At 36.0% G+C, this 25,631-nt stretch overlaps 1 protein-coding gene across 1 annotated transcript in view; it reads left to right on the forward strand.

The window, feature by feature from the left end:
* CWC27 (CWC27 spliceosome associated cyclophilin) overlaps positions 1-25,631 on the forward strand; it is a gene marked incomplete at both ends in the record, with an annotated part of 118,155 nt that overhangs the window by 67,869 nt on the left and 24,655 nt on the right. Inside the window, one exon of the mRNA XM_082012851.1 lies at positions 13,075-13,172. Coding sequence (XP_081868977.1) covers positions 13,075-13,172 — 98 coding nt within the window. The remainder of the gene's footprint in view (positions 1-13,074; positions 13,173-25,631) is intronic.

Consider the following 25,631-nt stretch of genomic DNA (forward strand, 5'->3'; position numbering starts at 1 on the left):
TCTGTCTTCAGGAGCCACTCATATCTGGGCAAGAAGTATGATGTACACAGAGAAATTGTTCTGACAGTGGAACTCCTGGTTTTGACTTTCTCAGAGAGTCCTGCATCCCTCCCCTGTCACATCATGTACATGTGGTCCCTTCATGTGACAAAAGAGGGTTTGGGAAAGGCAATAATCCAGCTATGTTTTTTTCTTGCTGCTAGAAAAATTCTTTCCAGTCTACTCTCTCTTGTCTGGATCAGAGGAGCTCCTAGAAGAGGGAGCAGCCAGGAAGGATCCTCAGGCTGGATGAATCACCCTGTTGGATCCTTTGAGGCTCAAATAGTACTATTGGAAAGAGGAGGGTTTTGTTAGCTTTGAGTGAGGCTCAGTGATTGCTTCTAGACTTGAAACATTCTGCAAATCAGCCTTTAAACTGACATTAAGTTGTTGACATTTTTATGTATAGAATAGCAATTTTATATAATGTTGAGGTTTTAGAAGAATTAAGTTATTTTGTTTCTCTTCAGAGATCTGCTTATTTTGAGTCTTACTAAAAAAGAGAGTCTGTACTTGATTGTGGAGGACTACAACAGCTAGACTGAGTAAAATGTGTAGCTGTTTTTTCAGAAAAGACAATTTGTCATTGATCCTGCAAACACCTCGGCACATGTTTAACTTTGAGCTTTTTTTACGTTATTAGAACTACTAACTACTGTGTACTGAGAGTTCTCAGTTGTAGTTTGCAGTAGCAGAGCATTTGAATACGATTTGTTTGTCTAAAATATGCATTATATAGAGACTGCAGAGTAGACTCACTTGGGAATAATATTGCCATTTCGTAATAAGGAAGGATGCTAAAATCTAGAAATGTCTAGGCCAGCTAACTCTATGAAACATTTTTGGCAAGATTTGCTTTTTTTTTGGTTTTCAATATAATTACAAATCAAGTAAAGTTGACTATGTTTTATTTAAAGCTGCTCCTATGAAAGAATTTAGTATTTTGTATAGACAGGTGATATGGCAGGTCAGAAAAGAATTCTTTATGTCTGTGGTGACTATATTTTACAGTGTCTTATATGTTTTTATGGAAGCCATTTGGTGATCTCATCAACAAGAAGTCTATTGTTTCATTACTATCAGATTCAGTGTGTTTGTGATTAAATCAGCAGAATGGAGAACATGAAGGGAGTGCTGTTCACTTTGCAATCATTTCCATCTGTTACAGATTTTTATCAGATGTTGAGAAACAGCAGGCAAAACTCAGAGCAAGTGTTTCATCCAATTTCCAAGAAATAGTGATATGTAATTGGCATATATTGTGTTCTTAGTTTAATCTGTCCATTTAGATATTTTAAATGTCCTGGGGCATACCAGTATTCATAGAGTGTGTAGAAAGCTATTTCCATCATTCCTTACATTGTTTTCTTTTGAAGGCTCTGATGCTGATATAGATGTTTTGGTACTTAGTAATTGTGAGCACTGATTACACTTTTCATAAAATGGAGAGTCAGAGTGAGCCTTGGAGAGAAAAATCTCCATTAGGCATATGCTGCTGTCTTAAGTGGGTTTTGCCTCCATTGATGACGTAGGAATCTGCAAGTGGAATTGGCTGACCAGTGGCTAGTACTGTTTGCCTCAGGGAAATAGGGGAGGAATCCATCAGCAGTACACATAAGCTGATTTATAAGTAGATGGTCCCAAGGAATGAAGTCTTATTTTCTTCTGAAATTCATTTTTAGTGTTAATTGCTCTAAATACATGTTCCTGGTTTTCATGTAAGTTTCTTAGATGCTTTTAATAATGTGAAGGTTTTCACTCTAACGAAGTTGTCCAGAAAAGAGTTGTGTGGTCTCATCTGAAGAGTTGAAAAATAATTTATCTTTTTTTTGAAACTACTGAGATGTTACTGTGTGTCTCCTTGACTCAGATATTAGAAATCTGCAATATTTGTGGTTTTTTCCTACCCTTTTTCATGTTTTCTCTGTCTCATTTTCTTTCTGTAATGAATAATTCAATTTTTTTCTGTCTTTGTTTCATGGGCAGTTTTTCATGGTGAGAATAATCCTTGTCATTCTTTCAGGAGTTTCCTGTATTACTGTGTTGGCCATTTTGACATGGAATATACAATTTTGTTTACAGTATTCTAAACAGAGGAAAAATGGCTGTCTCTTGTAGTGCCACTATAATACTTTTTGTATTAGTCTGCTTAATAAGTGTACATTTTATGTTATTGTTTTCCACAACTGTGTATTAGTGGAGGTCTTCATTTAGCTGTCACTAGTAAAGTTCAGAGAATTTTCATTAACTCATTCTGTCACCTTAGAGCAGTGTAAAGGGATATGAGGATTTCCCTCTGCAGAGTCTCCTTCAATTTCGTAAGAGATTTTAATCAGAATTTCTGGGATCTTGACTGTGGCCATTTGTTCCATTCTCCATTCCTCAGTTAAAACTGTGTGAAATCACCATATTTTGTCTGGGCTTGACTGAGCTCCTGATTTTGGATCTTCCGGGTATGTTACCATCCTGTACCTCTTTCATTTTTTTCAGACTATTTAACTTGAAGTATTAACTTTGCTATATTGAAAGGTAATTGGTTATTCTTGTCTCAGTTTGGCTAATATTTTTCCTACTGTGTGCTTTGTTTTCAATCAATTTTTCACCATTTGCTTTCTTTTTTTTTTAAAGGCTTATCGTAAAGGCTTTTTGAATATCTAAAGCTGTTCACCTTATTGTCCATTATTCTGTTCATCCACACCTTTACCAACACATTAGAAAGAAACTACTAGATTAGTGACACAATGCAGAGACTCACTATTCAAGATGGTGTTTATTTTGTTAGTTACTTAAAACTACTCACCAGAAGCTGCCATGAGATTTACTGTGCTTTCCTTGGTTACACCTCTTGTTCAAAAAATACTGTGTTTGTTACTATCTAGTCATCTGATACAACAATGTTTTTAAGATGAGTTAGTGGAACAGCCATTCCTGAGTTCCTTCTAGAGGATGTACTCTGGAGCTTCATCATATTTTAATTGATTGATATTTCTTCTTCTGACACCTCTGTCTCTGGTCTTGTCTCATCTTTATGTCCAGATCAGATCAAGGGTTCTTAGAGAGTTATCTCCCTAGCATCTTCTTCTGAGAAAGCTGACACAAATCAATCATTTACCTTATCAGCAGTGGTTTTGTTTTACTTTATTATTCCCTTTAATCCCATGTGACCTAGTGACCTCTTCCTTCTTTTATGTTGTTTTAGTTAATTCAATCATTTTAGCATTAATACCTTCAGCTGTTCCCTCTTTGAAACTCATCAGAGACCCTTTTATACATCTTCTAACATACGACCTTCTACAGTCTATTCTGACACCCCTAGCTTTAGGTTTACAGATACAAAATTATTTGGTTTGAATAACCTTGAACCTTCTTGTTTAGTCACACTATTTAATTCCTTGCCTTTCTGGTCCCTCTTTTGTGAGCTTTGCATTGCATCTAATACTTTTATTGTATTACAGGAAGCATCCATGTTATTTGTAAGGTGTTTATTACTTTTATCTGAGACATTAGAATTTGTCTGACTTACCTGTCGAAGCCACCCTTCTAAATTTTCAGAATGATTCATGGATTTGGTTTGCTTACTCTAAGATGGTAGAACAATATAGTACTATGGTCTAGATCTGAAAGTAAGAATAATTAAAGACAACCATTATTGGCTAATAGAAAAATATATTGAATTGCTTTACTAAAGGAGATTCTGCTAAACTAACCTGTCCTTAGGTCTTCCCTGAGAAAAGTAAGCTTTTTTCTAGGTTAATCATATGTGGTAAAACTTACTCTGGATCAGCCTGGAGGAAATCGTTAAAATGAAGGAGAGGAAAATTTAGAACAAGCACTGAAAATATGTAAGTTGGTTAAAGGAAAACATAAATTATGTTGAAAGAGCAGCTATTGTTTTGTCTCAAATTTATTAGGCTAGCTCTTATTTCAGTTTTTAGTAATACTTTAAATATTAAAAAGCCCCAAACCAAAGTTTGTTAGAAGCAGCTTGTGGATAGTACAAAGTTGGAAAGTAATGAGGTAGGAATATCCTAAAGGAAAATTGGATTATCTCAAAAGCTTGAATGATAGAAATAGGGTGAAACTTAACAGTCATAGGATCATGCAGTGAGGAACTAAAACAATAATTCATCCTGCAAAGCCATCATTTGGAAGTGACAGAAGAGGAGGAAAACCTTGTAATTACAACAGCTGTGAATGATCAATGTGATGTGCTATTACAAAAAATAAAAAAGCAAATGCATTTCTGTCAAGCATTAGTAGGGATTTGCAATCCAGATAGATACACCATTGATCTGGATGAGAGATGCTGGCAGCCTCCTCCAGTTCTTCTGTTTGTTTATTTTAGTTTAACACTGTTGCCTATCTTGTATTAGCAAAGTTAGGTTTTTCTCTTACATTGGGAAAATTTAGGTTCTCCTCTCTGTTCCAGAATCTGCTGTGAACACAGAAGCACAGATAGCACGCAAAATCAACCTTAAGCTAAAACTATGATACATACTTCTATACATGCCCTAATGCATACATCTGCAGTTTCTGGCAGTGTAACTGGTGGCTGAACAATATAAGCAAAGAAGGTTTGTAGGGAAAGCTAATACCTTTTACTAGACAAACTGTGGAAGAAAAATAAACTAGCTGAAGAAGAGCTCACATGCCTTGAAACCTGTGGGGTTTTTTTTCCCCTCTCCATCTGTCTTAGTTGCCATAAAATCATTTCCCCCTTAATATCTTTCTTCTTCGTGTGGAGGTTTATACTTCATGCTCATTCTGTAGACCCTGCTGTTTTGCTAAGCTTTTCTCAACAGAGTAAAATGGTAACATTCTTCATCAGTCTCAGCCCGTGAGAATTCATTGCTCAGTACTGAGGCTGCTGACATACAGTGTAGTTTATAGTCCAGTATGCATAATTACATTAAAATAGAGTGCCAATTATCTGATGTTTTAATTATGTGATCTGCTTATTTACACTCAGGTTTATGGAAATGGAAAGACAGTAATGGTTACCCATGTAGTCTTTACTAAACTTGCTAGTCCTATTAGATTTCAGCATTAAAATCTTTCAGTAGTCTTAGCTAAAGTATATATATACTAGCAATTCATTCATAAACTCTTTCAGTGCAGTTTTTTAAACAAAGATTGCAGTACTAATTGCAAACTGTAACATACCCAGTACTGTTAAAGTCAAAAACAGCATTAGCTGTTAGCATTAGTATTAGCATAGGTGTCCATACAGGGCCCAGCAACTATATTAAAATATTTCGTTTACAATTCTCTAGTGTCAAGACCTGATGAATATGTTTTTATGTCATCATCTTATTTGAGGTACAGTATGATGTACCATTTGCAGAAGACAGGCGTATGTCTGACTCCTACAGCAAAATGAGGCTGGCAAAAAGACAGTGCATATTCCAAACCCATAATTTTCACTCTCATTTTTACAGTTGTAAAATTCTTGCAGTGCCAGAGATGAACAGAGTAATATAATGCAGACAAAAATAAGATTCTTGAACCCTAGAAAAGTCTTAGATCTACATGCCAAGTGGGGGAATTTGCTGACTATTCCAAGAATTGTATGTTCTGCAGGTACCCCAAGGGGCAGAAGGGGGACTATCAGAAAAGGCTTCAAAACTGACATTGGAGAGCAGACATTTCCCTTGATTCTTCCACACATTCTGCAAATCAGTTAGTTGTACAAACATAACATTTTATATTGTTTCATTTTATCATTAGAGTTCTCTATTTGGAAATACTATTTATATTTTAACTTAGAATTGGAATTATCAAGCAGAATATTATGTGTTTTTCAAGAATATCTAGCAGAAACTGAAAGCTATCTTCTGAATAGAGATTATTCCTCATTGTCCCTGATATTATTAAGGTGTCGGCTTGTCAGTTCTAGAATGTCCTTTCTGTATAAATCATGGGTACAAATGATATAATAGGCATTGAAAATTACCATTAATAAATGTAAGAAGGGGAATATGGAATGTTCTTTTTATGGAATTAACAAATTTGGGAAAAGTGTCTGCTTATAAGAGGAGGGAATTGAATCCAGGACTTCTTTCCAGGCTATTAGCTTACATTATAAAGGGATAATATTGTACTATAGCTTGATTTTTAGTTGGTTTATCTAAACTAAATTAGCATCATCTATTCTGCTGTGAAATTAACATAAGGAGTTTTAAACTACTTCAGTGTTCATTTTATTTTATTAAGATGTTAAAGGATGCTTGTCCTGTAAAAACTAAACTTACGTGAGAATCTTGACTTGCTTTTATTACTTGTAATATTTTAAAATTACTTTGTAAAACTAATGAGTATTTCTTTTTTTGTTTTTGTTGTTCTGATATGTTTCCTTTGAACAATACTTACTAAATAAAGTTACCATTTAAAGATAGCCAGTTAGTAATTTTCCTCTGATACTGCTGAATGAAAAGACAGCAAAAGCAAACTAAAGGAAATGGCCTTTAAAAAAAATAAAAACAATGTGATTATAATACCATAAGAAGAGGAGGGGAAATAACATGATATGCCATCAAAAATAATAATTTAATCTAATACTCATTATTACAGAAAACAGCAGTTCCCTGAATTAATTCTTCTTTCAACTACAGTATATCCCTTAGAAAAACATCAGGTCCAGCGATGCAGAATACACCATAATCTTTCAGTTGTTCAGTCACTGAGTAGTTCGCCCATTATAAATTCACATTTATCTGAGTGAATCCTCTGACTGTAATGCTATCTGTGTATTTTCGGCACCATCTAAGTACTTAGGTTTTGAAAGAACGTAGCCTTGTTTAATATTATTTGTACCAGGAGCAGTGAATGACTCTGTGCTAGGGTAACCGCAAGCAGTTTGGGCCCCTCTAGGGGTTTACAGGTGGAGTAGTGAATACTCTGAATTGTAGTGAAGTTTAGACTGGAGTTGGGATAAATTTGGAAATGCGTAAAAGACCAAGTTTTCAGGCATTTTGTGATTGAAATATAGGCGTCAAATGAATTTTTGCATTTACTAGGCAGTGTCATCACTGGATGGGGAGTAGCTAAATTACATTTTTTAATATATGCAACCAACCATATTTTCCCTATCACGGTTGAATAAGCTACTCTGCCTCTCTAGGTCTTATTTGTGTCTCTGTATCATAGATATTTTATTAGTTACAGATTTTAAATGCTTAAATACAGCCAATTATATACAGATGTGCATGAGCATACAAGTACAAAAAGACATACGTATATAGCGAAGGAGGGGTGGGTCTGCGTTTGTGCATAGCAAGTATAATCATCTGGTCACCTACACCAAAGTCACAATTAGTTTTATTTCTGTAATCAGTTCTCTTTTCTTCTGCCAAAGTGAAGTCGAATATAGAACTTCTTTTTTAATTGAGAAGTTACTTTGTAAATTCAGGAGATCCCTTATTACTTGCAGCAAGACACCTTCAGTTCATGGCACTTAAAAACAAGTTTATTCGTTTAACTTAGAATATTTAGCTAAATTTCCAATTGATTTTATTCCTTATTAACTACATATTAATTCCTGATGTAAAATACAAAAGAAAAATAAAATAGATTTATGAGAAAGCTGAAGCATGGAATATATGATGTTATAAAGATAACTGCAGAAAACCCTAGTATTAAGATAGAAGTATATGGAAATATGAAGATGGACAATCACCTGTAGTAAACAAGCACTACAAATAGGTTTTGCAGGCAAATCAGTAAAATGGCTAAGGTACTGAAACTCCCTACCATAGCAAATACCATCATGACTTTTTGGGTCTATGCTTGCTCACAGCTCATCAACTAAGGGCGCAGTGTAGCAAGTGTGTGATTGCTCACTTGTGGGTTAGATACTTAGTGACAACACCAAGACAATAGTTATGTCATTAACCTTTAGTCTTGTGTTCAAGCCACGGCTTCCCATTGCACTTCATAAGCACAGAATCTTGATCTGCCAGAACCTGCTTTCTTTCAAATTAAATAGAAGGATTAAGGTCAAGCAGTCCCCATCAGATTGTGTGTGGAGTCTGTCCAGCCATATGGATGTCTCTAGGCTTCTAGGGTATTCTAACTTTATATGACTTACGACATTAATCTCCTAAACAGTCTTAGACTGCTTCTTGACTTGGAGTCAAGAAACTCTTGCAGCTTATGTGTTGAAACAATCAATGAAAATAATCTTTTAACCTTGGGATCATAGAAAATAGAGGAAGATTTTCCAGGCCAATAGTTTTGTATGTCTGAGGCTTTCTTCACCAATGAAGTGCATAAAACTGCAAATAAATCATGAAGGTACTTCTGCTGTGATAAAGTTAAGAAAAGGTACTTCTTGGTCATTAGGTGCAAGCTGAATTGTTTCAGATATGTCGATCACTTTATTGTTGGCTTAGAGGTTAGCTGTCAAGTAGTGTTCATAGAATCATAGAATAGTTTGGGTTGGAAGGGACCTTTAAAGGCCATCTAGACCAACCCCCCTGCAGTGAGCAGGGACAACCCCAAAGAGATCAGGTTGCTCAGAGCCCCGTCCAACCTGACCTCCAATGTTTCCAGGGATGGGGCATCTACCACCTCTCTGGGCAACCTGTGCCAGTGTTTCACCACCCTCACTGTAAAAGATTTCTTCCTTGTATCTAATCTGAATCTGCCCTCTTTTAGTTTAAAACCGTTACCCCTTGTCCTGTTGCAACAGGACCTGCTAAAAAGTCTGTCCCCAAACAGAGGAGATGATACAGGTTTAAAAAAAGGTTGACTTTTTTGTTTTCTAAAAATAACTGAGTTAGTACAGTGTTTATAGTACAGATAGACTTGTGTCAAACATTTTTTTAAAAGCGACTGACATTCTTATTTTTCCTTGTAAAAAGTCGTTATAAGAAAATAATTTAGTACATGAGAATAGACCATTGCAAATAATTTTAATTGAGTACCTCAGTGGCCATAGTGCAATAAAAAAAATTGTAATACAACTAAATACTAGGTTACACAATTGGAAATCAGAAATGCAGATTCTGGCTGCAGGGTAGTACAACTGCTGAATGACATTTTGGAAAGAAGTGACTAAGAGGTGGGTTTATTTGTGGAAAATAATGTGAGTGCTCCGTGCAGTGATCACCTTGTGTTCCTTGATGAGTTAAACCTAAGGTACCCTGTACACAATCAGCAGAGCCCTACAGGAATGCTGGAACCCTGGAACCCATCAATATGTCTAATTCTGAAGTCCAAGTTGAGAAGGATTGTGGAAATACTGCAGGGAGTTCTGAAGCAGAGAGAAGTGATTAAAGCTAAAAGAACATAGTTTCCTTTAAAAAGAACTCTTAAAAAATTATACTCAGTCTGCTAAAGAGCAGCCTGCGTGGTGACCAAGGTAACAGTGTAGAAGTGTTTGTTGATCATGCATTCAAATAGTTTACTAGGAAACCTGATGCTTTTACTATGCATGGTGTTTTTAGGGTGTAACTAGATTTCAACCTGAAGTTACCCAAGTTCTCGTAGGTCCTAGATTCTGGACTTCCTGTCAGTCCTATCAAACTGATGCACAGTCCTATCAAACCAAGCCACAGTTGAACCAGAAATTCAGAAGGATTCCTCGACTTGATTTCACTGGAAATTTTCTAGAGAAAACAATTTTGTTTGTTCTGAGAAAGTAATCTAAAAATTCTGGAGTTACACAGTTTGTTCTGAAATAATTTGGCTAGATTTTTTCAGTTTTCCGCAGAATTAATGTTCTGATTGCAGTCAATTCTGATATGAGTAGGAAAAATGAGTAATTTTTTTGATATTGCTGTTTCATTCTATTTTAGACTTTAATGGGCATTTTTGGGAGTTTTCTTTTTTCTTGTAATGCTTCTTGGAGCAAAGTCTTGTAGAGAGTTTTGGCAATATTACTTAGGGTAAAAGATTACAATCTATAATTCTTGTCTTCAGAAGCATTCAATATATAATTTATTGTATGCATGCATGCATGTACACACAAAGTTCTTTGCTTGATCTTGAATATAGAACAGATAGTTGAGACAGTTATGACCATTGTGCTTGGCCCTAGAATAGAATAAGCCTATTGGTAAAGTTGTTTAACAGCTGTTATCTTTCAGGATGTTCCAACTTCATTCAGAAAAAGATACTGAGGGTTATGTAGTTAGGAGGTTTTAGTAATTATAGAAAAATAATTAGGCTAACCTCCTTCAGATAAAAGGTTAAAAGTTGTTGTTTACGTATAAGCTAGTGCTAGCCAGTAATCGGAAAGTTACGGCTTTCGTTTACTATAAAATATTTTTTTTTTATAGCTGTTGAAAGTAAACTATAATCACAGGTAGTAGAAAATTTGGTCCATGTTATGTAGTTTTATAAGAAGTTTCTGCAAGGTAGAATCCAGCTTGGTACTTAAGCAATTTCACTGAAACATTCTTCACACACTGTGGCGATAAAAGATTAGCATTTTAAAGAACGAGCTACTTTTCTGTTTTCAAAATATGCAATTTAGTAAGGAAATACTTTTTGGTTTTGTACGCAACATTGGCAATGCCATTTCAGGAAGAGAAAAAGCAGTGGCATGTTACTACTTTTGTTTTCCATTTGTGCATGTTGGCCCTTCAAGATGGCAGGGGAGGAGATTACACCTGCTCTGGAAGTACCCTTCTGTGTTGAGGGAGAGAGGACAGCTTCTAGGCTGCAGGAAGTTGCGAGAAAGCAGCACTGAGCAGGAGCAAAAGGAGATCCTGCAGCCTAGCAGTGGGACTCAGAAAGCAGTGAGGCAAGCATGGAGCAGACAGAGCTGTGCCTCTGTAGTGACAGAAACTTTTCAGGGACAGGAGGCAACTACATAATTGGCTACAAACCAACAGCTAAGTTATATGAAACCTAAGTGCAAATTCACTGCATGCAAAGACCTATGCGTCAAAGATGTAGCAGGCAGGTACAGACTGATTTGTAGTCCCATAATTTCAGTCTGCCCTACCTCATCAATTTGACATTCTCCTGTTTAAAAAAGTCAGTTATTTCTAGTTCTGTTCCAGTAAATCTAGCCTTGAGTATAGCCTGGCTTTCCTATCAGTCAGTTCTTGTAGCTTCCTCTTTAGCATGCAGGCTTTTTGGATTACCTTTCTTGTCAACCTAAGTTGGTAAAATGAGCCTAGGAATCAAAAATGTAGATGTGGAGTTTATAAGGAGACAAGTATCAAAGTCCCTTATTGACCTAGTACTGATCACAGATGGAGCTTGAAAAAAACATTTTAGTTAGACTCTCTAGGAATTAGGACCTTATCTGTTCTGTACAAAAACCTCTTTCCATTGGGAAAAAAAAAGGGGTGGGGCTGGGGCTGGGACTGAATAGTTGTCACTAGCTAGTTCATTCTTCGTTCCACAACAGCCTAACATAACTGAGAGAAAGAGTGTGTCCCCCTTACAGGAAAACTACTCATGTGCTAGGCTCTGTTACTCCCAAGTGCCATTTGTAACCCCCTCTTGCTGTGTTGCTGTCACTACATTCTGGCACTCCAAATATTTTAAGCATGTAACTTATATTGACTCGTGTGTTGTTTCTGCTGTACAACTTCTATAAGAAAATGTTGCAGTATACTAGATTAGTGTGGTATGCAGCTTGCTTACCATACTATCCCCAATTTATATAAAAGCAAGGGAGTTACTTGGGTTAAAAATGTCTCCTTATCCTTCCCCAGTGATTTTCTTCTCAGGATAGAAAAGTAGAACTGTAGTCTTATGTAAAAACTGTTAATCTGTCTTAGTGTAGCTTCTGCCATGCTATTGAAAATTAAGACCTACTGCTATAGTTGATTCTTTGAATACCTTTACAATGGCAGTTGCCTTTTTCTAGTGCTTTTCACAAGCTCTGTCTTTGTGTATACATACAAATGAAAATGAAGGTCAAAAGAAGTCATCATCCCACAATTCCAAGTGTTTGCTTAAAAAAGACTGTTGTGTTGTCAGTAATGAAATTACAGATGAGAACTGAGGTACATAGAACAGGTGCAGGGAGGTGCTTACATGCCATGTTCCTGCATTGTAATAACTTCTGCTGTTTGTTTACTTTGATGAATACTAAATCAATCAGAACTTATTTTTTAGGAAAAGAAGTGGGAAATGCAGATTGTAAGACCAGACAAATGTGAAGCGGTTATTAGTTCTTTTCCACGGGTAGCCATTAGACTGGCACAAATAGGCACAAGCCGAAATACAAGGAATTCCATTTAAACATATAAAAGAGCTTTTTTGCATTGAGGGAGGTCAAGAAGTGGTTGCCTGGAGAGGTTGTAGAGTATTCATCTTTTGGATGTTCAAGACCTGCCTGGACAACAATGCTCTTGGCAACCTGCTCTATTTGTCCCTGCTTTGAGCAGGAGAGCTGGACTGGCTGCTCAGGAGTAGGGCCTCAGAGCTGTGTGGTCCCTTCCAACCTGTGATTCTATGAAGGCATGTATTTCATTAGATATTGGCACAATGACTTGCAAATCTTGATTTCTTCCTTCTAGTGTTATCACCTGATGATTTTTTGGGTACAATTTGTAAAATGAACTCAATTTTCATATGTAATAATTTATGCTTACATACATATCATGTCTTTGTCACTTAACAGCTACATTGCCTGTCCATCTAAGAAATCCAGGAGGCTAAGATTTATTACTTCAGCAAAGGGAATTTTATTATGCATGTAATATTTATTTGTCAGTGCCTCTGGTTCAAATTCTCTTTGTGTGGTTCTCATGGTGAAATATTACAATGTTAAATTAAAAATACAAATAGGGGTTCTTTATTTTATTATTCATGTCCTTGACTTATTTCTAATGGGGTCTTAAAATAAGTCATCTGTTATGTTCTTTTGTTGTCTCTGCTAATGAAAATATGAACTTTCTTAGGTTCTAACTGATTTTTAAGCCATGTGCCTAGCATCAGTCAGTACATTTCCTTTGTTTGTATCAGAGGTTTAGTGCCCATTAACTTCAATTCTGTTTCTCCTAGGTGGCTTTACATTCCCATTAAATTTACATTCCCATTAAATTCTTGCAAATATTTTTCTCTTTGCAGTGAGGAGCTACGGAAAGAAGCACGACAACTGAAACGTGAACTGCTGGAAGCAAAGCAGAAAAAAGAAGAGCGAGCTTTAAAACCCAAAGAAAAGGAAGGTAGAAGTATACTATAGCAGGTGTTGTGTAAATTTCCAGTTAACATCCCAGTTTTAAATTTTTTTAGTAGTTTGGTGTTTCATGTGACTAAATGTGGACACTTATGTTCTTGAAATGTAGATTTTCTTCTAAGAAAATGAGTTTTTCTTAAGAATTTTAGTAACGTAAGGATATAAATAAATTGTACAGGTAATATTTGTTCTTTGAAACTAAGTAGTATTTGTCCTTCCAACTTTAGTTACATCTGTGTAGTTGGGTGGGCTTCTGGACTTGAAATATCATGAAATACCGTATTACTGCATTATTTGGTGGGGACAAACCTGTTCTGACATCTGACTTGGAAAGTCTTCTTGACATTCTGACTTGAAAGGTACTTAAATGCAGATGGTTAACTTCGAACTCAAAGCTACTGACTTCAGACTTTTATGCAACTTATGACACCAGTAGAACTCAAATTCAGAAAGTCAGTTCCATGTTTATTTTCCATAAACCTTAGCAGAATGGGATCTTCAGATGCCCACTTCTTTGTCAGATGAATTTTTTATTCTATTTCATTCTAAATGTGCATAAATTACTAAGTTTATAGTAGTATGTAAGGTGTGTGTTTTAATGCAGGTGGATGTAACACTCTTCATTAGCTGAACTGAAGGAAAAAAAAGGTCTGGTTTTTAAGCACTCTGGAGTTGCTAGACACATTTCTGGAGCGGATTCCTGGTCCAGTTCTCAGTATCCTAAGAAATGTAGCAGAAAATATAAAATTATTCAGAAAAATTTCCAGATGACACACACTTTAGAAGAGTAGTAGAAAGTGTAATGTTATTTTTAGAAAAACTCATTGACTCTTGAATAACAGGTGAGCTTGATCGGCAACCAGTTTGTCAAAATAAGAAATACAGTATCTTGAACTTGTATATGAAATCTAGCACCAAATTTGACAAAGTTCTGCCTCTGAAAAAGTTCTAGGGATCATGTTCAATAACTGAATGAATATAAGCTCTCATTGGCAAGCTAATGAATTCTGTCACTGGCCATGTTAAAAAACAACTGTAAGTAGAAGTGTAGAAAAGGTAGAGAGTAGTCCTTAAGTACATATATGATAAATTATATTGAGTAGTGCCATGTATGGGAGTTATAATATTATCACTTAAATATTATCCATGTTCCAGTGCCAGTTAAGTCAGAGGACTTACTGTGGAGTAATTTGAGTAAATCCACCTTTACAGTGACAGACTGACAGAATACTTTGGCAATACTTATAGTTACTACTGTGGTACACTTTTGAAGGAGACCTTATATTCAAGGGGAGAAAGAAGAAAAGGGAGCTTAAATACCAGCGTTATTGTTTTTACTTTTCTTGAAATAAATAGCAGGTAGGAGATAAACCTGTTGAAAATCTGTAGGTAACTGGTAATGGTGACAATAATCTTGAATAATCTTGGTTCTCCTTTTTGTGATTACTGCCAGAGCACAGGAAGGGGTCTGTTCTAGTACCTGTTGAGAAAGATATATGGCAGGAAGGAACCTATACAATAAGTTCTTGGAGTACCTAATGAAAAATTCTAAAAACAAACATCTTCTAAAATTTAAGAGAAAATTAAAAAGACATTAAATGAGATGCAAATGGTGAAGGGCAAAATCATTAATGAAAATGCAGTAACAGGAGATGAATGAGCACGAAGAGAGTTGGTTGTCTTTGGCTAAACAAAAAGGAAGTAAGCTCAAATGCTTGTTTTCTCTCTCTTTAGCACAGTGGTCAACCTTAATCATATGGTTACATATGATCAGTGACATCGAAGGAAGCGTTCAGGCACAGAACAAGCAAACTAGAGACTACATAGATAAATTAGGTGCATTAAAATAATTTGAATTTGATGGTACTCACTGAAGCATATTAGGGAGTTGGCTAAAGCAGTCCCAGAGACATTAACATTAACAAAACATTAACAAAATGCCTTAAGAGAATTGTTTGTAATCAAACTGGAAAGCAGGATTCCTGGGAATCTGTTTATTAGTGATCCGGAGAAAAAAACAGATTTAAATTTTAAAATTTTATTAAAATTTATTAAATTTGCAGACTAGAAGAATATATGGGACAGGGAAGAGGAAGATGAAAGAAAAAAAAAAGAAAAATGCAAAATTACATGCTAAGGTTGCATTTTCACTTGCAGTTGTTGAAGTGAAGAGCTGAGTGACTCACTCTTCCCTTCTACTAGTCCATGTTGGGGCTTTTACTGATCTGATTCTGTTTAACCTGGAAGAATAGTATTCCTTTTTTATTTGGTGGGCTAGTTTTGTGCTAGTTTGAGTCAGTTCATAGAAGTTAAAAGCCAGGTCAAGGTAAACAGAATATGTTTACCTTGGGAGACCTGGCGTAAAAAAGATTATTATAGTAAGTGGTTTGCACCTCACTCACAAGCTGTGACTTGCACAAAGACAAGATGTTAGGTAGCACCTATGCAGCTTAAAATCTAGGAAATGTAATAAGTAGAAAGCTGAGAGCAAGTTGATAGTGCCATGCTATAGAAAAAGACTAAAATGTACTGTAAAACATTAAATGAACTGTTGTATGTGAGACAGACTCATTTTCTGTTCAGTCTGAGCAGGTCTTCAGCCTGAATCCTTTGTTCAGTTTCGGCAATTGCACTTAAAAAAAAAGATATGAGGCCATCTTAAGGGAGCATGGAGAGCAACAAAGGTGATTGATGATCTGGAAAACATAGTATTTGAAAATTGTAGGAATTGGAGCTGTTTAGTTTAGAGAAGAGATGACTTTGTAAAAGGAGACATATTAATCATCATCAAGAATGCTAAAGGCTACCATGGAGAGAAAATTATTCTATGTAATCCCTGTGAAGAGGACAGGAAATAATAGGCTTCAATTGCAGCTGAAGAAATTTAGGTTGAATGTTAGGGAAAAATTCCTAAAGATTGGAAAAGATGACCTACAAAGTGGAACTTTTCAATAGCAGATTAGGCAAGTACTTAGATTAGGACTGATATAGAGAAGGTTGATCCTGCTTTTTGTGTAGGATGGACTTAGATGTTCTGTTTTTCAAGATTCTGTGAAGCACAACTTAATCAAAAGAAAGGTAAGATGTGACCTGGAAGAAGGTTTTGATGTGTAGGAAAAACTAAGCATCTTGAATTAATGGTGACAGTAGTTAGGTGGAAGCACTCACTGTGAGACTTTAAATCAAGCAGTTAAAATAAAGGCTTCGTTGTAGGTCTGCCAAAATAATTCAGTAAGGCAGTACTTGCTTTACATTTTGCTTTCTATGGTTATCTACTGAGTTATTTTGTCTATACCCTGAAAAGATAAAGTCAATGTCCTAATGATGTTTCCTTTTTGAGGACGTCTCACACAAAGAAATGTAACTCACCATATGATCAAAGGAAGTAAAAAATTTTCTGGTGGTAGCGAATCTACCATTACAAAATATGCACCCGAAGAATAAACGTAAAAAACTCATTAAATGTAATTTATATGGTCTTGAAGGAGAGGAAACTGCTCCTGTATTTACCTAGAATGAACATGTAGTGCTTAAAGGTGATGACTGAAAGGCAGATGGGAGATTTACTGTATAACTGGCATATATTTTGTATTATAAAGGAATCTGGATTAAATGTAAGAACAGCTTTAATTAAGAGATGAGTTTATGACACCAGATGTTTAAAAGTGATCAAAACACCATTGTGAAATATCAGAATTTACTGAGCATTACTACATGGTCTTTTCATTAGACATTTAATTGAAAAAAATATTCATGGTCCTCTGTCTATCTGTGGAGGAATATTGACATTGGTAGCATAAAATAGGCATAAAGTTGCCATAAATACCTTGTATTTTGACACCAGAATTTAGTGAAACCAATATAACAAAGTTTAAAATGTTAATCATTGAGGGAAAACATATAAACAAAACATGTAGTCGTGATCATATTCTCTTCCATGAATAGCTAGTTTTGCCAAAAGGGATGGCCATGTAGGATAACCACAAATAGTCTTTGGGAAAATGTTTTTTTCATAAATAAATAAAATTTGTAATCTGTCATTCCTGCTTCTAAGGGACTTCTGTGGTGTCTAATAAAATTCATATATTAATAGCTAGGTAAATAATAAAAATTTACTTTTTTTGTTTTCTTCATCCATGCTTTAATATTTTTTCTACCTCTAAATCAGAGGTAAGCAGAGATTCAAGCTTACATAAATTTTTTTAATCTGTCTGTAAAAGTTCTGGAGTCAGATTGTCTTTGCTAATTTATCAGGACAACAGCTCACTTGTTATTATTGCTAAAATTCAGATTAAGAGGGAGGAACTGACTTTTACATGAAGGAGAGATTTTAAAATGTAGGGTGTCTTTTGCAGCATTTTACAGGTCATACTATGTATGTCATTTGAAGTTTCATTTACTATCTTTAGTAAGTAGATTATTTTGTAAGGAAGTAGATTTATTTAGTAAATAAACTGTCTGAATTTGATTGGTAAGGAAGCTTAATGTCTTTATGGAATCAATAATAACTGTAGCACATTCTGTGCCTTGGGATGCTGGTTGCACATTTGAGACAATAGGAAAACTAAGATTCTAGAAATACTTTTTTGATTTTTCAGGGAAAAGGAAAGTATTTTGGTTTTCTTATTTAAAAGTAAATAAAATGTATCAAAGTATCAGCTACACCAGAATCCACATAATGTTCTCAAACATTAACACTCAGTGATTAAGTAACGTTTAAATTATTTTTAAGACAAAAATAATTCGGTGATGAAACTATCTAAATTTTTCCTGTTGGCTGCCTTGTCTGGACTTTCTGTATCAGAACTAGTGTGGCCAGCAGGAGTAGGGAAGTGATTGTGCCCCTGTACTCCGCACTGGTGAGGCCGCACCTTGAATACTGTGATTCTGTGACTTCAGCTGATGTCAAAAAATACCAAAATGCTGGCAGCGTCAAGTGGTGCTTGCTAAATATCTCTTCCTATAATGCTGTCTTTCTGGTTAGTTACTATGATTTATATAAAGTTTGTTAGTACGTGGTTTAAAATGGTGAATTTTCACTTCTGTATTCTACCCACTGCATTTTAGAAATCGTTTTCCAGATGTAGCTCACAAGCCTATCAATTTGTTGTCATTTGGATTGTACAAAATTTCTCACTTGTATGGAATGAACAAGTACAGTTGCATGATAGGTACATTTCTGGTAAGGGATGAAAGAACTTGCAAGCTTCAAGAATACCTGGGAAAAGTTGAAATTTTAGTAGGAATTTTAAGTAAAAGGTTACATCTACATTAGTGTTTTACCGCAGACCAGATGGGCACTTTTGGATGAAACCATGCCAGAAGATGCAGAAGAGCTAAAAGCAGTTTTCTGAACGTTACCTTTTTACTCTGGCCAGATACTCTCTTTTTCCCTCTAAAGTCTGTTGGAACATTTCCGTTCCGAAGCATCAGGTTTGAAGAAGATACAGATTAAAATTTAGAATATATGTGTGAAAGATTAAGTAGCAGCTTGTGACTGCTAATCTAATAATATTGTTATCTTGTTGTAACAGTAATTTAAGAAGCATAACTTCATGAGCAAAGGCCTCTAAACTTTCTTAGTAATACTAATTGTGAAAATACTTAGCGTTTTCAGTATTTCTAAGTTTTCTGAAATTAGCGTGGTGTTGTATCTTAAGCTTCACTTTGGTCTGTGTAACATCACCTCACTATATTGTACTTTATGGTTGCTGTGTTTTCAAAATTGAAACAGGACTGAGTATTTACACTGGATCATATGACTAGTGGAAAAACATTATTAGAAAACAACTTATTCATCATCAAGAAACAAAAGTAAATGTCACTAAATACTAAATTCTAGTACAGGAAGTACTAGATGGGGGAGGAAAGAAAGTGTGGAAAATGTGATTGAAAATAAATTGAGGGTCATGTTCAGTTGTTAAAAGGTTATTTCCGTAGTATTAAGGAAAATAATTTCATGCACAAACTCATAAAATAAAGAAATTGGGAAAGCCACAGTAGTGAAAGATATTTCAGGTTCATACTAGAAAACAAACTGAACATGAATTTACATTGTGACGTGGCTGTGATTGTGTGGTCATTGCTACAAAGACATTAATTGTAAAAGCACAGTTGTATTATTGAACTTGGTTCCAAGTATTGTACCACCAAAAAAGATACTGAACAATTGGATACCAATGGACAAACAAAAACCAAAACTAGCAGAAGACTAGGTGAACTGGATTTATTAGGACATACTTGAAGATATGTCTAATTTAGGTAGAGAACGGGATGGAAGGATGGAATCTTATGTATTTAAAGATGGTAAGTAAAAGGAAGGAAGGATACCTTTACTGTGAAACAGCTGTTTATAACTGAAGAATAACAGAAGAGACTTTAGAAACACTTTAGTTTTAATATAATGAAATCTAACAGCAGTAAAACAGTGTTGTACCTGAGTAAGTAATTTTGTCCCAAAGTTAAAAGCATTTATTGTATCTCACGTGGTTCACTCAGGAATTTTTTCTTGTTGGCGTGAATCTTCATCGGTGCAATAGAGCTCTTAACATGCATGACAGTCTGTTAAATGTGTAACAGTTTACCTATTCCACATCAGTTTACATATAAGAAATTGCATATATTTAAAACAGACTACTATCAGGAAATTAATATGTATGTAGCAGGAGATTTTTCCCATTGTTCTCTGCCTATCCTCTTGGGGAATGTGGGATGGAGAGTAAATTGTCATGCTGTATCAGGTATGTCTAGGCAGATGGTGCAGACACTTGCACAGTGTCTGCCTATGCTCTGGGCTGCATTAGAAAAAATGCTAGTTCAGAGGCTATGTAACTGCATTAATATCATTCTGTGCTTGATTAACAAACACTGCATCTCAGCCAAAACTTGCAACCATAGCAGGAGAAATTCAATGAAGACCACAGAACTGTGAGAATAAGGTTTAGCTCATACTGGGCTTTTTGTAGGATCAGGGCTAGTTCTGAGAGGATACTAATGAATGGGTGGCAGCATGACACATCTATTTTACGTCCACTGGCAGATCTTTGTTAGTATCACATTTAGTATCACTACTTCAAATTCTTCATATTACGTATAATGCCTACATAATTTTTTTCTGTATTCAGAGATTAATTAAGCAAGGGGGGGGGGGGGTGTTAAGTGTTTACATTGTTTCAAGAGGACAGAGAAAAACTAATTCCCTCTGTACATGTTTGATTACAACCAGCCTTCCAATTTGTGAATAAGATTGTTGACTATGCCAGACTGCTGTCAAGACCTTACTTTAAATAAGTTGTTTTTCTTTTATGTGACATTTGCTGTAGTGATGCCAGAAATTACATCAAACACTACAGTTTGAGTGCTGAATTACTTCAGCATTTTGAAGTACTTAATCAAATATTTGAAAAGATATACTTTTCAAAGTTCTATAGTGTAAACCTGTGAATATATGAAATTTGCTTTAGACAAATACCATCTGCCCAGTTTTTTAACTGTATGTTGTTTTTAAGTAGTAGTAGTATTTTATTTTTTCGTGTTAGAACATTTTTGTAAACTCTATGATAATCTGTGGATGATGGAATTTGTCACACATGAGAAAACAGAAGAGCTCAAAATACTATCTGAGCAGAGATCTGACAGCTAATGTAAAAACCAACATTCAAGTGTAAGAATTCTACTGAGGAATTAAGTATTTTCTGATTTGTTTTTAATTGTGGCATGGGAATCAAATTATTGAAGTGTTTAGAAAACTCAAAATCTAGCAATGATGCTACTTTAAGATTACGTTTTATTTCTGTCTTATTATTAATTTTGGGTAGTGTCAGCGGCACTTTGAAGATTTAAGTCCAGTCTTACACAAAATGATGCTTTCTTGAAGCCTGAGACTTTAACAGAATTGTGCACCCTTGAGAACATAATGAAAACAACAAAATCCAAATTTTGGTGGTTTGGGAATTAAGCAGCATAAATACATTAAGTATGAAGATTTTGCACTATATACAGTAGAGCTGCATTGTATCAAAGTATGCATCTTGAATGTGTCGCTTTTGCAAACCTTTATGTTTTCTGCCACTATTTACATTTTTTTCTCATTTACATAAAATAATACCCAGCATCCCTATTCAGTCTCTTCCCTGCTAAAGTGAATGCTTTTTCCTCTTGTGTCTCTGCCTGAAAAAGAAAAGAGGATAAAAACCTCACTGTAAGCCAGCTTTGATTTCAGTAGTAATCTTAAGCACATGCTCAAAATCAATTGACATTAGAAAATTAGCACATTTTAGACTGGGACTGTGTGCCTAAAAGCTAGCAAAGTTCAGAAGAGATTCACTAGAAACTTCCACTATTGCATATTAAAGTTTATACTGTTTTACAAATCAGTAGGCTCTGCTCTTTCAAAGAAATGTTTTAAAGCTCTAGGAATTACTTTTAAGATTTTATTATTTGAGTTGGCTAAATGAACTAGTAAGTTGGTTCTAAAAATGTTGCTTTTTTTCACTGTAGCAAACTGAAAATCCAGTAATCTGTCCAACCCTGGAAGCTCATTCTGTAAGCAAATCTATTCAGTTATTCACAGTTAGTAAATATTTCCTGACTCTTACCCTAACTTATAAAGCAAAACAGTAGCTCTTCAAGAACTTAGGCAGGCCAGAGCTATAGTAACAGTAACTGTTTAGTAGTTAAAGGTGCGAAGGAAACCAGAAGCAGAATTAGTCCTAGACAAAAATATACTGAAAGTGCACTTTATAAATTCTTTAAAGTGTAACATTGTTTCATATTGTATTTTCCAGTATATATATTTTTATACTACTTTGCAGTAAATAAATGTTTATATTTTCATAGACATAGTATTTAATGCTGGAAGAAAATTTTTTCCTGGATTCTGAATGAAGTGTGTTATCTGTCTTAGATCTTAATTATAGAAAGTGGCTTTATGTTCTCCATCTGTCACTTCTGACAGCAATTCTGCTTTAATTCATGAAATATTAAGGTATATCAAAATTTCTTCTGTAATTTATAAGGGTTTTGTTTCTTTTGGAACAAAAATAGTTCTTCTTTTCAAGATTTGAATCTCATTAAGGTTTTAAAATCAGTACTACATAACTTTATAATTCCAGAAGAATGCAATATAACTGAGTATTGATGAATAGCTGAAAGTGGAATGTACTGCACAAATACAGGAACATGTCTTAGGCCTCTTACTTTAATGCACAAAAACATTCAGTCATAACTTCTTTCATTTCAAACAAGGAGTTGTACAGGGGGTTTCAGTTTTTTGTTTTCCCAACTTTTGGTATTGCCAAGCCACTCTCCATCATTTATCAGCAGTCCTGGTTAACCAGGGAGGTCCCAGACGACTGGAGGCTTGCCAGTGTGATGCCCATCTACAAGAAGGGCCAGAAGGAGGATCCCGGGAACTACAGGCCTGTCAGCCTGACCTCTGTACTGGGGAAGATTATGGAGTGGTTCATCTTGAGGGCGCTCGCAGGGCATGTGCAGGAGAACCAAGAAATCAGGCCCAGCCAGCATGGGTTCATGAAAGGCAGGTCCTGCTTGACCGACCCGCTTGACCTCTCCTTCTGTGACCAGGTGACCTGCCTAGGGGACGAGGGAAAGGCTGTGGATGTTGTCTACCTGGACTTTAGTAAAGCCTTTGACACCGTCTTCCACAGCATTCTCATAGAGAAACTGGCGGCTCGTGAGTTAGACAGGTGTACTCTTACTGGGTAAAGAACTAGCTGGACAGCCAAGCTCAGAGAGTCGTGGTGAATGGCGTTCAATCCAGTTGGTGGGCAGTCACAAGTGGTGTTCCCCAGGGCTCGGCTTTGGGGCTGGTCTTCTTCAATATCTGATTGATGATCTGGATGAGGGGATCAAGTGCTCCCTTAGTAAGTTTGCAGATGACACCAAGTTGGGTTGGAGTGTTGATCTGCTCGAGGACAGGAAGGCTCTGTAGAGGGATCTGGATAGGCTGGATTGATGAGCGGAGGTCAACTGTATGAGGTTTAATAAGGCCAAGTGTTGGGCCCTGCACTTGGTCACAACAACCCCATGCAACGCTACAGGCTTGGGGAGGAGTGGCTGGAGAGCTGCTCGGCAGAAAAGGGCCTGGGGGTGCTGGTTGACAGCCGGCTGAACATGAGCCGTCAGTGTGCCCAGGTGGCCAAGAAGGTCAACAGCGTCCTGGCCTGTATCAGAAATAGTGTGGCCATCAGGAGTAGGGAAGTGATCGTGCCCCTGTACTCGGCACTGGTGAGGCCGCACCTTGAATACTGTGTTCAGTTTTGGGCCCCTCACTACAAGAAGGATGTTGAGGTGCTGGAGCATGTCCAGAGAAGGGCAACAAAGCTGGTGAGGGGTCTGGAGCACAAGTCTTAGAAGAGCAGCTGAGGGAGCTGGGGTTGTTCAGTCTGGAGAAGAGGAGGCTGAGGGGAGACCTTGTCGCTCGCTACAACTACCTGAAAGGGGGTTGTGGCAAGTGTTCAAAAAATGCGTAGATGTGGTACTTCAGGATATGGTTTAGTGGGCTTTGTGGTGTTGGGCTGATGGTTGGACTTGATGATCTTAAAGGCCTTTTCGAACCTTAATGATTCTGTGATTCTGTGATTTAGTCTAGCTATACCACTCATTTCTTGAAATTTCTGTCCAGAATGTTTTTTATCATACGAAATGTGTCATCTAAGTTGCTAAAGAATGTAGTTGAGATACTGATGAAAGTTAATGGGTCCACTTCTTTTAAAACATGTGGGTGCTTTTTAATACAGATTTCTTTGTGCACTGTCCTTGTTATCTCACCTCAGTTTTGCATGAACTCATTATTATATATGCAAAGTGCATCACAAGAGTTAATGGGATTACTTTTGTGAAGACCGCCATATCAGGAATGTTTTGTTATATAAGATACTTAAGTCTATTTGTGTAAAAATCTTCATGCTAGCTGTACCTCATCAAAGAAAAAACATAAACCAAAATTCTTTCATTGATCCTTGTCAGCACTCTAGGCTCCATCTTTTTTATGGTGACATTAAACCTTCAGAAACAGCATGTATTTTTCTCTGTCACAATATGTATTGTTTCTGTCCTTCTGAAGATTCATGTGTTTCTGGTAATACTTTCAGCAAACCAAACTGCTTTTTCCAACAAATGTTTTATGTGCAGCTTCATTATCTTTCTTAAAAAGGAAATAAAATCTTTAGATTTTATGCAGACTTCACCTCCTTTATTACAAGGACAGTCATTACTACAAGGTTTGTCAAAACTGATACAAATAACAAAATGATAAAATAACGAAGTTCGTACTATGGAAAATTGTACGCTTACTGTCAGAAATACATTTGTCACAAATTGTACCTTATCTGTGCCACAACTGATGTACATGCTAAGCCAAAGTTACCCCACTTGCAATGCTAGAAATGAAGCCCAGTCATTAAGGCCAATGTGAATGTCAGCATAAGCAGTGATCATACTTTTCTGATCTACCACAGTCAGCAGCCTAGGACTCATGCTTCCTGGTTTTCATAAAGTGGAATATAGAATTCAGTTGCAGTTTCCAAAATAGAGCATGTCTGATGCAACTTTTGTTGAGTGTTTATTATGCTATTAAATTTACCGAGTGATTTAGGAACTAAGCTTAAAACTTCTTTATCAAGCTTTCTCTTCTGCTCCACTTACTGTTTAGGGATTGATCCAAAACCATCCAACTGCCGTGCAGTTGAGTTCAACACCCTTGGATCAAGTTCTCATGTCTTTGTTATACTTCTGCAATTTTGTAGTTAAAAACGACATCATCATTTGAACTCTTCCTAATTTAAGTGTGACCAAAATAAATGTATTTTTTTTTAATCAATCTCTTCCTTTCTGGTTTAAAGTCTTCTAAATCTCCTCCTTAGTTTCAGGCTGTCACTGGAAACCATGTCCCAAAAACTAAGTTTTAGGTTAGATTACACCATCAGGTTGGCATCTATTACTTCTTAATGGAATATTTCAGGATAGAACAATCTTTCTGAAAGAAAACAAATTACTTAAATGCTAAATTTTTTTTGTCACAGTAAGATGAGGGATCTCTTGGCAGTAACTCAAGCTAGCTGAGGTAAGTAGCAATGTACTTACAAATTCTGTTAAACATAGGGTAAAGATTTTCAGTAAGGAAGGTTGTCTTTTTCTTCCCCCCCGCCCCACTGATAGAATGTACACAGCAGCTTGTTCAAACTAAGGAAAAAAAATTTTTCTTTGCCTGATGCTATGTACCCTTTGTGATGAGATGCCTCTAGGTCACAAGTATGCAAGAGTATGCAAGATCCCTGTAGCTTAAACTGGCTTCTTCTGCATCCTGCAATACTTAAGGCATTTGATTGTTATTTCACTGCTGTGCATCTGTATCACATTTCATTCATTTTGTCTTGAATAAATCCTGTTAGATTAAGGAGTTTGAAGCTTAAATATTTTAATACTA

The sequence above is a fragment of the Phaethon aethereus genome (genome assembly GCF_964289735.1).
Source record: "Phaethon aethereus genome assembly, chromosome: Z".
NCBI lineage: Eukaryota > Metazoa > Chordata > Aves > Phaethontiformes > Phaethontidae > Phaethon > Phaethon aethereus.